An 18,227-nucleotide genomic window follows, 5' to 3' on the forward strand; every position below is an offset into this window, starting at 1 on the left:
AAGCTGTTATTAATATTTCTGAGTGCTTTTGGCTATGATTCAGACCTGTTTACCTTTCATATGAGTGAAAATTACCTAATCAAAATTACCTCCCAAAAATTTATTAAATGTCTGATCTGTAAATATAATGCAATATGCCTTCCAAAATGTGGGCAACCAATAGATTCGAATATGTAATAACCTATTTACTGAAACAAACTGAACAAAAATGGCAACCATCAATATTTTACTTTCAAAATATAGTACTATTGCTGAGGTTTGGGGAGCACAATAAGAAATAAAAAATGTTTTTTAAGCATTTTAGCTTTTTTTTTTCTTAAATGTGCTGGGAAAAGGGGGTGGCTCGCTGCCCCTGAGACGGTTAGGGGACGTCGCAAGCGTCCCCAATTGTGTAGGGGATGGGGGGGCCCCTTTGAGAATTGCTGCCATCCCCAAGTTTTCGGGATGTTTCCCACTTATTTTGCAATTTTGGGGATGGCAGGGGGACGTCCCGTAGCTATCCTCAAGTCCCCAAAACTTAATAGTGGAACTAGATAGGTAATACTCCTATATTCAGACCAACAATAATTTTATGTGAAGGGGACTTAATAGTGGAACTAGATAGGTAACACTCGTATTCAGATCAACAACAATTTTAATTCCATTTCCATTGTTCATAATTTCCAAAACCTACAAAAAATGTATGATGGCATTTTGGGTTTCAACTTCGCTTAATTTTGAAAAAAGTGACATTATAGATAATTACATTGAAAAATAAATTGAATGAATGATTCAATAATTGGATAATTACATTGAATGATATACACACGTATATATAGAGGTTACAAGACGATGTTCTATAAATAGAACTAGTCGTTAAAGTGAAATCAAGTAAGCTAAAAAACTTAAAAAACTAAATATAGCTTAAAAGGCTAAATAATAAAAAGCTAAATAAGTCGACTAAAAAGCTAAATAGCTAAATAAGTTGACAACTAAGATGACTGCTAAAAATAGAAAATGACCATTATAGAAGATATTAATATTATTTTAACACCCTCCCTAATGGTCATCGTACTCAATACCCTACAAAAGACACTGCAGGTGTTATGATCACAAATGCAAAGACCATCTGTTGCTACGAAGTCCCTTTCAAGATCTGTAGAATGTAAATGACCAAGAGTACCAAAAGCCATCCAAATTAGAGATTTGGCACACACGAATTATTGAAGCTTGAAACCATGATTTTGATGATAAAATCAGCAAACCTTTTTGCAGAAGAGTACCAACTCCAAAATTGACTGTAAGATACCACGGTTGTAGATGTTCGCCCTAGCAGGTGCGACCAAAACCGATTGCAAAAAAGCTTGATTTTTGAGGAGAAAAATCGATCAAAACCAAAGAACTTCACGAATCGCATAGCCCACGCGAACTTCGCGTATTACAGATGATTTTTGAGGAAAAAATCGTAAAAATCAGCAAACAATTTTTGAACAAAAAAATTATGAAAACCTAGAAATCCCACGCAAGCTTTGCGGATGTCAGACAATAATTTTTAAGGACAAAATTCTAAACCTTGTGAACAATTTTTGAGGAAAAAAAATGTGAAAACCAACCCATGAATTTTTGTGGAATAAATGATAAAATTCTAAACCCATGAATGTCAGACAATAATTTTTGAGGATAAAATTCTAAACCTTGTGAACAATTTTTGAGGAAAAAAAATGTGAAAACCAACCCATGAATTTTTGTGGAATAAATGATAAAACCGATAGACAATTTTTTTAGGAAAAAATCGTGAAAACCTTGGGACCTGTAAGACAAGGTTTGGCCTAAATCAATCTGATAAAGGTAAGGATATTCAGATATCGTGAACATGCACTGTTTCCAGGGGTTGTGGCAGTTGTTGAACTTTTGATTGTGTTCCAACATGATGTTGGTCAAAGATGACATCACGAAAATGGAGGTTGATCGAGGTCAACAAAGTGAAAGCAAGAGACAAAAGAATCTGATTTAAAAAAAATCAGAATAGAAGCATCTGTTGAAAAAACTGAAACCCTTTAGGAGAATTCTGGCACGAATTCCAAGGTGCGAATTTTGAGGTTTGGAAGAAACCCAGAAATTAAAATTTTCTGCAAACTCAAAACCTGAAATTAAAGTGACGGCACCAATACCCAAATTGAATACGTACCTAGAAGTGGAGTTTTTGTCATCCACTGATCTTGCCCAATCTGAGTTAGTATTACCAATCAGCTTTGGATCATTGCACCTGCTATACAGAATGCCATAGTCGAAGTGCCTTTCACATATCACGATACTCGCTTCGCTGCAATCCAATGATCAGCTTTTGGGGTGGTCATGAAGCGAGAGATGTAGCTGACAACAAAACTGATGTCAGGTCTAGTGGCAGTGAGATAGATGAGGCTGCCTACTAGTTGCCTGAATTCTATTTCATCTACTGTAGGTGAATTAGACTTGGCTGATAACTTTAGCCCTTTCTCCATAGATGTGGAAGCAGGTTTACAATCCTGCATTTGAAACATGTCAAGCAAATTGCGGGCATACTTGGATTGTTAGATAAAGATACTGCCATCAGTCTTCCATACTTCGACACCTAAGCAATAATGGAGAAGCCCCAAATCTGTCATGTCAAAAGCTTGGCACAAGTCTTGTTTAATGGGTGTAATCAAATGTGTGGAATTGCCAGTAATGATCAAGTCATCCACGTAGAGAACAAGAAAAAGGATATCATCACTAGAGAGTTTGACATACAGATTAGTGTTGGAGGGACTGCGTTGAAAACCATGTTCAACCAAATATTGATCAATCTTGAAGTACCAAGCCCGAGGGGCTTGCTTCAGGCCATAGAGAGCTTTTACCAATTTGCAAACCTGATGTTCCTTACCAAGAACTGTGAAGCCAGGAGGTTGAGTCATATAAACTTATTCCTGCAAGTCACCATTGAGGAATGTACTCTTAACATCCATCTGATGAAGTTTCCATTCAAACTGAGTTGCAATGGCGAGAAGAAGACGCATTGTACTCATCTTGGCAATGGGAGCAAAAGTCTCCTTGTAGTCAATGCCCTCCTGCTGTGTAAAACCCCGAGCAACTAATTTGGCCTTGTACTTGTCCAAAGTACCATTTGCATGAAACTTGACTTTGTAAACCCATTTACAACTGATAGGTTTCTTCGCAGGAGGCAAATCAGAAAGAGCCCAAGTGTTATTCTTCAGAAGACTATGGTATTCTTGTTAAAATAATATTAATATCTTCTATAATGATCATCTTCTATTTTTAGCAGTCATCTTAGTTGTCGACTTATTTAGCTATTTAGCTTTTTAGTCGACTTATTTAGCTTGTTAAGTTAGCTTTTTATTATTTAGCCTTTTAAGCTATATTTAGCTTTTTAATCTTTTTAGCTTATAGTTCTATTTATAGAACATTGTCTATTTATAGCCTTTTAAGCTATATTTAGCTTATTAATCAGAGCATGGAATCTAAAATTTCGATTTTTTTTTGAAATTTTTATAGAAGAGATTTTTTTAAAACTGTTTTTTTTTCAAAAAAAAAAAGAGTAAGTTCTTTTTCTCTTCCTAGGCAGATTTTTTTTTGCATGTTGAAATTTTTTCTAGGGTTTCTACAATTTTTGAGTAGGGTTTTGACCCTTCAATTCAAGTCGAAATTCTATTTTGGTTTTAGATTGTTGGTGGGTTTTTTGAGAGCTTTTCTGGGTTGGTCTCAAATTTTTCTAGGTGCCTCATTTTTGGTGCCTCGAATTTGCCTTGGAATTTACAAATAGTCTTGCGATTTTTGCTAATTTTGTGAATGTCGGGAATTTTGGTGTCTTTGGGCACTGTTTATGCTATACATCTGACCTAGGGTTTTGCTATTTTTTTTATATAAAAAAATCAGTTATAAAAATTTGACATTTCAGTCTTCCAGGAAATTTGGTTTTCTGGGTTTGTCAAAAAATCTTTTGGGTTTTCCAAAATTTATGCCTTGGATTTCATGCCAGCAGACATTCCTTGAGATCTGTGCCCATTTTTTTCTGATTATTTTTTTGTTCCCTAGGGTTTGCAGGAAATTTTGATTTTTTGGGTTTTTCAACAAACCTAAAAATTTGTGCATTGGGATTCGTGCCTCAAATTCCATTCCAAGATTTCAGTTTTCTTGTGTAGTTCATTCTATTATGTTTTTATAATCAAAATTCTTTCGTCTCTTGCCTTCACAAGGTTGACCTTGCTCAACCTCGGTTTTCGTGATGGCGTCTTTGACCAACATCATGTTGGAACAGATTGTTCTTGGCAAGGTTCCTCGTCCTATAGCAGCAGGTGAAGATCAAGACAAACATGATACGAAGAATCGAGAGGTTGTCATGCTTATCAAACTCTCAGTTACAAATGATCAACTCCCTCTGGTGCCTTTAGGTAAAACAACTACGAAGATCGGGGATCTTTTGAAGGATCTTTATGAAATGTTTGAAGGATCTTTTTGAAGAATATGCTGTTTTCTATCATGATGGATGAGAAGTCTTCTATCCAAGCACATCTCACGAAGATCAAGGAGATCCGTAACCAGTTGGAAGCTATAGGCCGAACCATTGTGGAAGAGGATATGGTAGTGATCACACTGAAAAGCCTTCCGAGATCGTATGAGCATTTCATTGATACTCTCAATATCTCATCTACTAGTGTTGATTTGAAGTTTCGTGATCTCTGCAACAAGCTTCTATAGTAGGATCGATGGAAGCAGCAGTTTGGAAGCAACGCTAGTTCGTCCACTGAACAAGCCTTCACAACTACACTTTTGGATAAGAACAAGGGTAAAGGTCAGTCCTTCCAGCAGAAGGGGCAAGGTTAATACTCACAGTCGTTAATACTTACAATCTTCAAAGAAGAAAAGTGTACAATGTAACTATTGTCACCAGTTTGGCCATATGAAGAAAGATTGCAGGAAATTGTTGGCATCTGTTGAAGAGCATTCTGGAGAGAAGGAGTCAGCCTTCTATGCTTTGTGATAAGCAAATTTCCTGTTTGGTTGGTTTTCACTTTATTTTTTCCTCAAAAATTGTTCGCAGGGTTTCAAATTTTTTCCTTAAAAATTATTATCTGTCATCCGCAAAGCTTGTGTGGGATTTCTAGGTTTTCATAATTTTTTCTTCAAAAATTGTTTGCTGGTTTTTATGATTTTTTCCTCAAAAATCATCTGTAATATGTGAAGTTCGCGTGGGATTTGTGATACGCGGAGTTCTTTGGTTTTGATTGATTTTTCTCCTAAAAAATTGAGCTTTGTTGCAGTTAGTTTGGGTCGCACCTGCTAGGGCGAACATCTGCAACCGGGGTATCTTGCAGTCAGTTTTGGAGTTGGTACTCTTTTGCAAAAGGGTTTGCTGATGTTTTTCCTCAAAATCATGGTTTCAGGCTTCAATAATTCGTGTGTGCTAGATCTCTAATTCGCGTGTGAAGGCTACATTAGCTTGGATGGCTTTTGGTACTCTTGGTCATTTACATTCTGCAAATCTTGGGAGGGTCTCCGTAGCAAGAGATGGTCTTTGCATTTGTGATCATAACACCTGCAGTGTCTTCTGTAGGGTATTGAGTACGATGACCATTAGGGAGGGTGTTAAAATAATATTAATATCTTCTATAATGGTCATCTTCTATTTTTAGTAGTCATCTTAGTTGTCGACTTATTTAGCTATTTAGCTTTTTAGTCAACTTATTTAGCTTGTTAAGTTAGCTTTTTATTATTTAGCCTTTTAGGCTATATTTAGCTTGTTAATATTTTTAGCTTATTTGATTTCACTTTAATGACTAGTTCTATTTATAGATCATCGTCTTGTAACCTCTATATATATGTGTGTATATCGTTCAATGTAATTATCCGATTATTGAATCATTCATTCAATTTATTTTTCAATTCTGTCTCCATAGCCTTTTCCCACTCAAGAATGCCTTTAGCCTCTGAATACGTCTGGGGCTCACAGATGCTGTGGATGTTGGCCATAAGTGCAAGGTTTACTTTATTCTGTTGCTTTCTCTTGCAGCGAACTGATCTATCCTCCAGAAGCTCATCATTACGAAGATCTCCTATTGTCTTGGCCCACCATTTAGGCTTGAGGGTAGAAGTACCAACATCTATCTTGAGGAAAATCAGGTGGTGCTATATCATGATTGATAGAATCCTCATCTTTAGAGTCAATGCTTTGAAGCCCTCCCATAATGGGAACCAAGAGGAAGATGAACACCAACATCAGAAGTCTTCACATACTGAGTTGCAAGACTAGGAGTAGTAGAAGGCATGAATGGACTGATAGTCTCATCAACCACAACATCACGACTGAAGATGAGACGATCTGTCTCCACATCAATCAACTTGTAGGCCTTGTGGTTGTCGTTGTAACCAGTAAACATAAGTGTTTGGCTCTTTGAATCCAGCTTCCTGGTTGCGTTCATCCCATTTGTCTTGATCTTTTCCGACAGTGTCTGGATGTTGAGACGTGCCTAGAACAACGACATCAAGCAAAAAACGAGGCATGGAAAACGATGCACCCAGAAAAATCCGATGACAACCTAGTTGAGCTCTCGAAAAAGCCACCCAAAATCTGTAATCAGAATTTTTTTTCGAGTTGAAACAGAGGGTTAAAACCCTAGACAAATTCTCAGAAATCCTAGGCGGCCATTAAAGCTCAAAAAAATTGCAGAAAGCCGTCACGCGGTTTAAAAGATAGATAGGGCACGGAAATCGCGAGATCAATCTCGATTTTTCTGAAAAAATTGCGCGTGATGAGGGCAGAAAAACACGAAAAATGAAAAACGCGACCCTGTCGAAAAAAACACCCCAACAAACTCTCGAATTCAAAAAAACTTTTGACGAAAACAGATGTGGGTAGGAAAAAGCAGACCCACGATGTAGGAAAAATATTCAGAAATTTTTTGGATGCAATCTTCACTAAAAATTTTAGAATTTTAAAATTGCTCCAAATTTTTTTAATCCTGCTTTGATACCATGTGAAAATCAGAGATGATTCATTGGTAAAAACTTAGTTTACTAACTGAGGGAAGAGATGCATTTATATGAATTACAAAATATCTTAGCTATTAAAGAAATTAACTACTTCTTACTACTTGTTACTGTAGACATTTAAGATGTCTAACCAAAGAAACGAGACTCGGACTCGGCTCGAACTTGGCAAGGCCGACCCAGACTTGAACTCGGGACTCGAAGTCAAACTCGGCTAGACTTGGGAAAGTGAAAAACTCAAGAAATTTAGAGATTTTTAAAGATTTAAAACTTGTTTCATGCACCCTTTATTGAATACACCTTAAAGACACAATATCATCATCAAACTCGGCTCATTTGATTACATACACAAGTATACATCAATCACATAAGCATAAACACAAATTGTAGCTGAAGGAAATAACAAACATAGATATATAAATATTGTCAAATGTATACAATATTACAAAACTCATGGAATAAAAAATCCATGTCATCATATGATCTTTATCAAATTTTCCATACAAATACCAAAGGTAAATACAACTACAAGCCTATGGCTCAGAGGAGCCTACACCCTCCGGCCCCAGCCCTCCGTGAAGGCGTCTAAGGTAGGTCCTAGATGATTCGATAGCCATAGGCGCTCCCCGTGACACCATGCCATGCTCACCAACATCAAGAACATCTGTGTCACTATCTGCCTCTGAATCTCTTGTCTCTACTCGTGCTCTCCGCTCCTCCTTTGCCATGGCTACAATGTCAGCCTCTATATCTACCTGTTCGATCCAATCAGTGTCAGACTCGGAGGTTAAATTTTCCCTACTTCTATCGACGCAGTTTCCCCCCATATTTTTCGACGGGGGTTTGGGGGCAGCGCCCCCAAGGTCCCTGTCAAGGGATCAGGTTGCGAGGCCAAAAAGACTTGTTATTTAATAAAGGTGTTGGATGTTATTTTTCTATTGGCTGACATGTTGTAACCCAAATTTTTCTCATTCTCAGGCGGAGGTTGTAGTGAACAAAGACAGGATCATTCATTTAAAAAAAACTTTTTAAATGTTTTTTTTTGTCATTTAATTTAACCCAGTCGGCGGTCGAGTTTCAGGCATTGGACTCGCCGAGTTTGGCGATTTTGCCTCTTGGACTCGGTCGTGTCCGAGTTCGAGCTCTGTAGACTCGGGAGGCATGACTCTAACCCAGACTCGCCGAGTTTGGGCGAGTCTGGGCGATTCTTGTTTCTCTGTCTAACAGTCGGTTACATTATTGACCATTAACATTAATAATATAAAATACTATTCTAACGCACGCAATGTCTGGTATGCAACATACTTATATGTGGTGAGAGGTGTATAATTTATTAATTAGGGATAAAATGTTGAATAATTGAATGGATTGTGGATTCATCATATGAAGTAAATAGCTTATGGAATGAAATCTGTTGTGTATTGTCTAATTGATATTTTTGTATTTCAGTTTCATGTATTTCTTCTAATTTATTATTGATTCAGATCCTAAAGAAAGTGCCTACATCAATTCTACACATCATATTTTTCATGTTAGGATGATCAGCTACCTGCTTGTTTTAGTAAACTAATCAAAATATATTTCCATTTAACATCCCTTCTTAATTTATTCCTAGTCTCCAGTAGCTTTAGTTCCAAGCTTGGATGTACTGAATGTTCAACATACACAGGGTCACTTAAGAACCTTAACATTTAGTTTTTATTTAGTTTTTAATAGGACTAATAATTTTCCAGGTTTGTCTTCTGAGTTATGCTGATCCTCTGGATTTCTAAATACATTTTAGTAGATTATCCTTTGACAGGGATGCTTCTGATCGAGAACTAGGAACTTTTGCTGAGTTTCTTATATATTTTAGTAGATTGCCCTCTGACAGATTATTAGGATTAATCTCTCATGTCAATATACTAGCTAATGATTATATTCCAGATGTGAGAACATACCTGATTTTATCTTTCTACAGGTTGCAAAGTTACTTGAATGCAAACCTTCACGCATTCGCCTCATTTATCATGATAGGGAGCTTACACAGGATTCATTGGTATCTAACTATAATAGGCTTTTTCTGGTGGCTTGTATTTGAGCAGGTTTTTCTTTTATTTTTTTCTACCAATGTAATTATCAATTATCTGTATAAGTCTTTCATTCATGTGCTACAGGTCCTTTGGCATTGTGATGTAACTGGTGAAAGTCCCATATGTGCTTCAGTAAGTTCTGTCCTTTCATATATAGTCCTGGTAACTGCATTTCTGATGGTCAAAAAACAATAGCCTTGGTAGCCCTTGGTACTTTCTTAATAGACTTTTGCAATGCATACTGCATATCGATTGTACTGGATTCTTGCAATGTTTACTGCATATACTGCATATTGATTGAACTGGATTATAAATGCTTAAATTTTGAATGTTTAGGTTAATGCAGTAGACCACAATATAAAAGTGATGGATGAACAGCAGCTACCGGGTATTTTGATTTCAAAGAACACACAGGTTCGTATGTGTTGTGTGTAAAATCCTCCTAGGTTTCTGTAAATGTTGCTTTGTAACTCAAATTTTACTCTACTGCAATTGTCTTGTTTTTGGAACAGATTTATGACATTCTCTTTGAGTTGGCAAACACTACTAATATTGGTGTTCGAGAAGTGAGTTTTTTATTTGAGCCATCTTTCTCTCAATGCACACCAAACACAACTACTCGGTTATTTATTTTAGTTGCATTTAGATCCAGATTTTGATTTAGGGTATTTGAATTCATTTTTGCAGGGTGCAAATGGCCTGCTAGCATTGCTACCAACACATCCTGTTCTGCTGGCAGATTTTAAGGTGTGCCATTTATCTAGCTGTGCATCTAGTTAATTATCTGAAAGGCATTTGAACTTTTTAGTTGTTTTTCAATGTTCGGGGGAAAAAATAGAGAGATTATATTGCATTGTGTAACCCATTCAATGCTTCCGTTTCTCCATTTCTAGTTCTGTTTTAACAATACATTTATGTTAGGGCTTGCATCAAAGAAATAAAACTGAAGCTCAGGAGCTATTACAAACACAATTTGCTGCTAACTCACACCTTCTTTACACTTTACAGGTCACTTCTATCTCTCTTTTGTATGGTTACTTTTATTTATATTTATACTATTCATATTTGGTTCCATTTGCTTTGCTTGTTTCAAGAGACTATAGTTATCCTTTATTGTAATATAATTTTGTTTTTCATTAAATTTTTTCTTCACCTGGAGATGATCTTCGTTTAACTCCACAGTTGTATTTTATGTATTTGAATTAAGTGATGGGTTTTCTTGTGCTTTATAGATGGCGTTGGCATTTTGTATGGGGCTGTGTTGTAGTTAAGATTGATAATAATTGTAAGCATCCCTGAAGTGGCTGTATGACTTGTGCAGATTCTAGATGGTATTGTCATGCCTGTAACCCATTCCTCCGATGAACATACACTTGATTTCCGTAAATGCTTTCTGAAATATGGAGGATTACAGTGAGTTTCTCTCTTATGTTCTGTCTAATATGATAGAAATACATTACTTGTTTAGAGTGAATATTTTTCTCTTATTAGTAATGAATTGCAGAGTTATGGGTAATATGAATCTTCTGAATTTATATTGGTGATAGGCTTTAGTGTTAGCTTGAAAGTAGATCGAAGACTTTAAACAAAGCAAATTTGTTTGCTCTTTCATTTTGATTTTTCTTTTTTTCTTGAGTGTTTATGAATAATTTCTGTTACCCCTTTTACTATAATTTTTCATATGATTCTTTGTTGTTTACACGAACTTCCCACCACATGAAATAAAATGAACTAGTCTGAAGTATCCATCAGATGCTATGTTTTTGTACAGTGGCCAAAAGCTGTACAGATATTGTTACAACATTTTCCTCTTCACATTTAAGCTACATTATACACTCAAATGAGAAAGCTTTCCTTTCCACTTTTATTCAGTGAATTGCCTATGTTTGCTTCCATGAAATGAAATATTTTAGGTAGTGTTCTATTTCATATCTATAAAAGCTAGATGATTTGACAAGCTTAATTTATCATTTAATGTAACAAAATTATGCATTTTGCATAATTTTACCATCTTTGGCTTCTGTCATACTGTGGATTTGTATTCCTTCAATTTGCTTCTCAGATCCAGGATGATTTTCTAGATGTCAAGCATTTTAATTTTTGATATTTTATGCAGATACGTTTTGACTGTGTTTGAGCCTGGAAAGTTAGCTCCAGGAGTAGATGATCACACAAGGCGTGGTTGTTACTCTAGTGGTTTGAGGCTTTTGAAGATTCTTGTAAGTTTTCAGTTTTTGCATTCTTTTTGAATTGTAAAATTATTAAGACTGTAGCGAGGTTTCTGTTTCAGCATCTTCAGTGATTTTGCTGTTCTGGAGACCAGGAAAATAAAAGGAAGATCATAAATTTTTTTATAATGTATTGGAGAACATTCTAGATGGAAATCTAGGTGGAATGTTGTAATGATAAATCATTTTGATTTTGTGGATGAGGTGGCAGCAAATTTCTTAAAGAGCTCATGTTATCAACCAAGTTAACCAAATCTAACTTGATTTTTCTTTCAGGGAGACCTTGGATATATTAAGTACTAGTCTCTAGTGATGACTACAAAGTAGCTGTACACATGTGCTTGGCCTTAAAAATATTCGTTCCATGAAATCCAACCAAAGATCTATTGATTGATTTGATATGCACACCAGCTGAACACTTTAGGGGAAATTAGAATTAATATAACTAAAACAATTCTTTTGTCAGATCCCTACAATGGTCACAGCGGAATCCATTCTTTGAGAATTTCTTATGAAGTTGTTAGCTGTTGTCCAGGAACATGTTTGAAATCATGCTATCTTGTTGAACAAAGTTACACATCCTAATCTTTATTGCTTGTGGTATTCCCTTCTACCCAAAATTGCATGGACACGGATATGGATACAAATGGCCATTTTCAAGACCCTCATATGGATACGATAGGATTCAACATTCATAAAAACCACATATACATACATATTCAGAATTTTGTAAGTTATTTGAGAAGATTTTCATTACTTTAGGAGCAATATAGACACGTAACTGCTACATATTCCAAAATGTTTTTATTTAAATATACTTTTATCATTAAAACAAAATTCAAATACATTGATACTGTTGTCTCAAAAGTTGCACCCTGTGATGATCAAAATTGATCATTAACCTTGTGAAACATTGAATCAACCTCCAAGTGTGGGACTTTGTGATGTTGTGAGGTTGAATTTCCGGAGAAGGCTGCCTTCCTTTCAATTTGATGCAAAGTGTTGGACCAACCCAACACATGAAAGTCTAATCTACTGATCTCACAAGGAAAAGGGAGAAAGAGGAAAGGGATACTGAAAGAGGGGAAAAGGGGTTTGCACCTAGATTGAAACTGTGATCTTCTTGCCTATGATTGCACAAAACACGAGTAAAATCACCCAATTTATACACAAAATCCTATCCTAACTAGCTACCAAGACGCGAAGCGAAGGTTGAAAATCAACACAATCATCTACAACTAAGGAAAGCAAACAAGAATGTATTGAGGCAACAGGGTAAACAAGATACACAAATTGTAAGAACTGGATAAAGGTAAAAAGAGTAGACTTTATTCATATGAAGGGAAGGCAATTTTTTACACATGTAGAGGAACATAAGTTTTCTATAGAGAAAAAGAAAGAAGATCCCCTGGAAATATATAAAAATTGCCTTTATAGTTGAGGCATAACTCAAAATTGAAAACCACAGCTAGAAACCCTAACCCTAACAAGGGTTAGGTTACAAAAAATCTGCAAAAGGGAGGAAGACTAGGTCGATTGATCTGATTGACAGAAGGGATCAGATTGTGTGTTGAATGTCGTCCTTGAAGATGTCCTTCATCTTTGGAAGGAGGCAAAAAGGGGTGCAAGAGGAGAGTCTTCGTGCACAAGTGCATCATGACAACATGACAGCCAAAAAGTCTTCAAAGTGCATTAAAGAGGCATGGGGTGGCGTCTGAGATCGGCCTCAAGGTCACTTTCTGGAGTAATGGCAAGCAAATCCGGTAGCTGCATGAAAATCTGATCCGATTTGGGGCACCGACCGAGCAAAATAAGAACCTCGATCATTGGGTCAACAACCACCTCTTGTAGAAGAATTGAATTCCAACAACCATTGAGAAAATTGAATTTCAGCTGTCAATTGAGAGATTTCGTGCATAGATGGACACACGAGATCTCACCACATAAGCATCCAAAAGAGCCCAGCGGGGATCAAAACGCAGCCGTTCGATCAGAGATTAAGTTATCATCAACGGTGGAGAAAGGTTGGGCCCACACTTGGAGGTTGTTTCCACGTTGCACAAGGTTGATGATCAAGGTTGTTCATCAAGCAGGTGCAACTTTTGTGACAACAGATATTTCGATAGAATCATATGCTATCAAATATATAATCACTACTCCCTTGAAATTATAGTTCTAGATCATCAAGATTATTTGAAGAGTTAGATTGAGTGCAATTGCCAATTGAGCTCTTTAAACCAAATGAAGATTCACTAAATGATCGTTTTTCTTTGTTAGAATTCTCAACAATGGGAGTGAGATGTGTCAATGCATTTATGGATACATCAATGTCTCTCATCTTAGATTGTACATCCCAAAGTCTACTAGGGCCTTTCATGTAGTTTGTGGAGCAATGTGACGAGATGTGAAGATTGGAATGAACCCATACGAGGTCCTTGGCTTTACTAATTGCCAACCTATTTTATTTAATAGAATGGATGAAGACATGTGCTCCGATTCCTTTCAGATGTAGAAGAACTCAATACTTGTTAAAAAAAATTGAAATTATAAGTAACAATGACAAGCAATCAAATAAAAAAAAAAATAACAATTAATTTAAATTAGAATATAATTTATATAATGTTAAACATGTGATAGAAGTTTGATGGCCAATGTTTAGTCATGGCACTATGAAAGTTACACCAATTCATAGGGTCCATTTCTTTTTTGTTTGCTATTGCATCAACAGTTGCATAAGTTCCATTAGAAAATGCAAAAGTTCCAAACTCATCTTGAATCTTTGCAGCAACTCTAGGATTCGTGAACTTTTTTTTAAAGGCTTCTTATATTTATCAACTACCTCAACATCCATATTTGGTGCTAGTTTGGGTTCAAAGCATATGCCAAGTGTTGCAAAGGAATTGTCATTTTATTCCATCTCTTCTTGATTACCTCATGTATGCTTATTAAAAATTCAGAAGGGTCTTTGCTCTTTTGGTATAATTATATCTCTAACCTGTTTAAACATTGTATCTATGCAATCATAGATGTCACCCAATATTGGCTTATCACTGTCACATCGACGAATGAGAGTATATATTGGATTAGTGAATGTGAGCAATTAGTTCACTTGAGCCCACCAATCATCATCAAGCATATGAAAAATCGATTTCTCAAAATAATCAGATGAATTAATAATGGATATACAAGCGTATATAAAAGAATTACAAGATGGTGTTCTAAATAGAACAAACCGTTAATCTAAAGCTTGAAAAAGCTTAAAACGCTAAATAAAGCTAAAAAGCTTAAAACTAAAAAGCAAACTATGCATTCTTATAAAAGAAGCAATAGTTACACTTAAAAGACTAAACAAACTAAATAAGTCGACTAATAAGGGAAAAAGCTAAATAAGTCGACTAATAAGGGAAAAAGCTAAATAAGTCGACAACTAAGATGACCACTAAGAATAGAAGATGACCATTATAGAATAGATATTGATATTATTTTAATACCCTGCCAAATGGTCATCATACCCAATACCCTATAGAAGACACTGAAGGTGATTTGATCACAAATGCAAAGAACACTCTGTTGCTACGGAGACCCTCCTAGGATTTGCAAAAAGTAAATGACCAAGAGTACTAGAAGCTATCCAAGCTGATGTAGTCCTCACACGCGAATTAGGGATCCGACACGCGAAGTACTGAAGACTAAAACCATAATTTTGAGGAAAAACCGACAAACCCTTTTGTAGAAGAATATTGAGCATTGTTTGCTCCAACAACTCCAAAACAGACTGCAAGATACCATGGTTGCAGATGTTCGCCTCAACAACTCTAGGCGGGACCCAAACTTGATTGCAACAAAGCACGATTTTTGTGGAAAAAACCGTTTAACTCTGAGAACTTTGTGAATCACAAAATCCCACGTGAACTTCACATATTACAGATCATTTTTAAATCGAAAAAAACCAACAAACATTTTTTGAGGAAAAAATTGTGAAAATCTAGAAATCTAAGGTGACAAATCATCGTTTTTGTGGAAAAAACAATAAATCCCAGATAACAAAATCCTACGCAAACATCGCGGATTACAAATGACTTAAAAATTATAAACCTTGCGAATAATTTTTGAGGAAAAAATTGTGAAAACCCTAAAAATGTTGTGTGGCAAAACACCAGACATCACTCGGCAAAAGCTTGATTTTTGAAGAAAAAATCGAGCAAAACCTTCCCATGATTTTTTGTGGAAAAAATCAGACAATTTTTTAGGAAAAATCGTGAAAGCCCTGTGACGTGTAGGACGAGAGGCCTTGCCGAGATATGATCATCATCCGCTGTTTCTAGGTGTTGTAGTTGCAGCCATTGAACTTTTGACTATGTTCTAACATGATGTTGGTCAAAGATGCCACCACAGAAACCAAGGTTGAATGAGGTCAACCTAGTGAAAGCAGAAGACAAAAAGAATCAGATTAAAAATCAGAATAGAAGCAGCTGCGCAGAATGAATTAATGCGCAAATTGCTGAGAAACCCAAACTTTTTCTGACAAACCCTAGGTCACGGAAAAATAGTCAGCAACAAAAAATGACAACTCCCAAGGCACAAATCTGGGCACGGAACCCAAGACAAAAATCTGGCATGGAATCCAAGGTTCAAAATTATGGAAAAAATCAGAAATTTTTTCTGCAATGTTGAAATATGTATATATATATTTTTTTGAAAAAAATTAGAAATTTTTTTTATTTGCAAAAATAATCTGATTTTAAAAAAAAAAATCAGAAAATAAAAAAAACAGCAGAAATGAACATGATTTTTTGTTTAAGAAAACTTGCTGAAGCCCTAGCTGCACACAGAAATTTTCGTGCCCTAGCCGGTGTGGGTGGCCCCCCCAAAAACACAGAAAATGGCCTCTGCTGCCAAAAAACGAAGCCTAAGTGGTAAATCGCAAAAAAAAAATCACGTTGCATTTCAAAATTTCGCCCAAAAAATCGCATCACGCGCGCCTAAAGCCAAAAATTGCTGAGAAAAAAAAGGAATATCACTGTTGCAGCTCTCGCTTAAAAAAAAATTGCGATTGGAAAAAAGTTGCAGATTGAAAATCTGAAGAATAAAGGTGCCGACCTCAGGAAAGAAAACACGAACAAAAGAACATGACCCAGTGAAAGTCGCACTAAAAATCCCGCTGTGAAAAAACCGCAGAAAGTTGTGTGCCCTAGGCAAAAAACACTTTCATTATGCAAACCAGAAACCCTCGAACTAAGAACCCCGCCCTGCAAAAAAAACTTCCTTTACCACAAACCCTATCATGCAATTTTCTCTCCAATTCAGATTTTTTTCATAAATTTTATTTTCTGGAAATAAATTCCAGGTATAGGCTTACAAATTTTTATTAAAAAATTTGCCAAATCCTAAAAAAGCCAATCGACCCGCTTTGATACCATGAAAAATTGATTGTTCAAAATAATCAAATAAATTAATAATGAATATACAATTGTATATTAACAAGATGGTGTTCTAAAAAGAACAAATCGTTAATCTAAAGCTTAAAATGCTAAATAAAGCTAAAGAGCTTAAAACTAAAAAGTAAACTATGCGTTCTTATAAAAGAAGCAATAGTTACATTTAAAAGACTAAAACTAAGTATCAATATCAAGAGATTTCCACAATCCATTAGCATTTCTATAATAGCTATGGGATTTGATTGTGTGAGCTTTTTTGCATCGACATTTCAGATCACACTCTGTGATCCATCATCAGGATGAAAACAAAGAGCACAAGGAGAAAATATGTCGACAACTAAGAATAAGCTAAAAAATTAAATATGTCGACAACTAAGATGACCACTAAGAATAGAAGATGACCATGATAGAATAGATATTAATATTATTTTAATAGTATTAATGTCCTAATTTTATTTGCTTTATTTGATTTTTGATTGTCTTCAAACCAACCCAAATATAAAAGCCTTCTAAGAACAATGTGGTTTGTGGCAAGCGTGTTTCAACCATCTTCAATTAAAACATAATAAATATTACATCATAATAATAATAAATATTTTTAAAAACATAGTGATGCAAAAATCTCTTACACAATCTATAATCTAGAAACAATTTAGCACAAATCTCCATGGATTGTGGAAATCTGATATCATTAAGTATTACATATATTTAAAAAAATAACATTTCATAAAAATGATATATTTGAATATTTATAAATTTCTGTTACAAAAGAAAATTTACTTTTGGTAACTCCATTTAACGAATTGTTTATAAATGACCTTATGATATGTGATGATTACAAATAAACATTTGAATTTTATTTGGCTTCTTTTGTATTTATTGAATTTTGCCAATTTTTGTGTAGCATTAAGTTCAAATAATGAACTACATAAGAGGTCCACCAAATATTTAAAAATCTTGTTTCCACGACCGATCTTGCTCCTCTGCATACTTTTGCATTATTTGTGATCACCTAAACAACATTTTCTAGCCTCAACAACACAATTGTTTTGATTAAAATATTGGCAATAAATTGGGTATCTTTTTCATTAGTCTTGCATTCCATTGCTTTCAAAAACATTACCCCGTCTCGGCTCATTGCAATCACATTGATTAGTGGCCTATTTCTAACATCTTTTCAATGAATCTTCAATCACCTACAATTGTCTATCAATATCTTTTTCTTTAACCAAAAGTGTAGTACAAACCTTCTCATAGCATAGGCTTTTTTATCCTTTTGGGGTCTCTTTAATTGGCTTGACCATCTCTTGCTAATATGGAGAATAGACCACATTAAATGAAATCCCATTTGCATACAAGCAGCGAACACTTTTTGATCTGTATCCTTTTGATTCTACAAATTAAATGCTTTTTCAAGAGGTCCTAGATTACTTTCAAATTCAAATCTAAGATTTTAAACTAATTTTAAAAAATAGTAAAACAAATAT

General features: G+C 35.3%; 1 protein-coding gene across 6 annotated transcripts in view; it reads left to right on the top strand.

Annotated features, from left to right (window-relative positions):
- Positions 1-18,227, top strand: part of LOC131040449 (uncharacterized) — a 70,355-nt gene that overhangs the window by 23,055 nt on the left and 29,073 nt on the right. For all 6 annotated transcript variants that reach the window (XM_057973378.2, XM_057973383.2, XM_057973384.2 and 3 more), the window contains exons 14-21: positions 8,963-9,040; positions 9,159-9,206; positions 9,411-9,488; positions 9,587-9,640; positions 9,762-9,821; positions 9,996-10,082; positions 10,396-10,487; positions 11,191-11,293. In XM_057973378.2, coding sequence (XP_057829361.2) covers positions 8,963-9,040; positions 9,159-9,206; positions 9,411-9,488; positions 9,587-9,640; positions 9,762-9,821; positions 9,996-10,082; positions 10,396-10,487; positions 11,191-11,293 — 600 coding nt within the window. The remainder of the gene's footprint in view (positions 1-8,962; positions 9,041-9,158; positions 9,207-9,410; positions 9,489-9,586; positions 9,641-9,761; positions 9,822-9,995; positions 10,083-10,395; positions 10,488-11,190; positions 11,294-18,227) is intronic.

The sequence above is a fragment of the Cryptomeria japonica genome, chromosome 6 (assembly GCF_030272615.1).
Source record: "Cryptomeria japonica chromosome 6, Sugi_1.0, whole genome shotgun sequence".
In the NCBI taxonomy this organism is placed as follows: domain Eukaryota; kingdom Viridiplantae; phylum Streptophyta; class Pinopsida; order Cupressales; family Cupressaceae; genus Cryptomeria; species Cryptomeria japonica.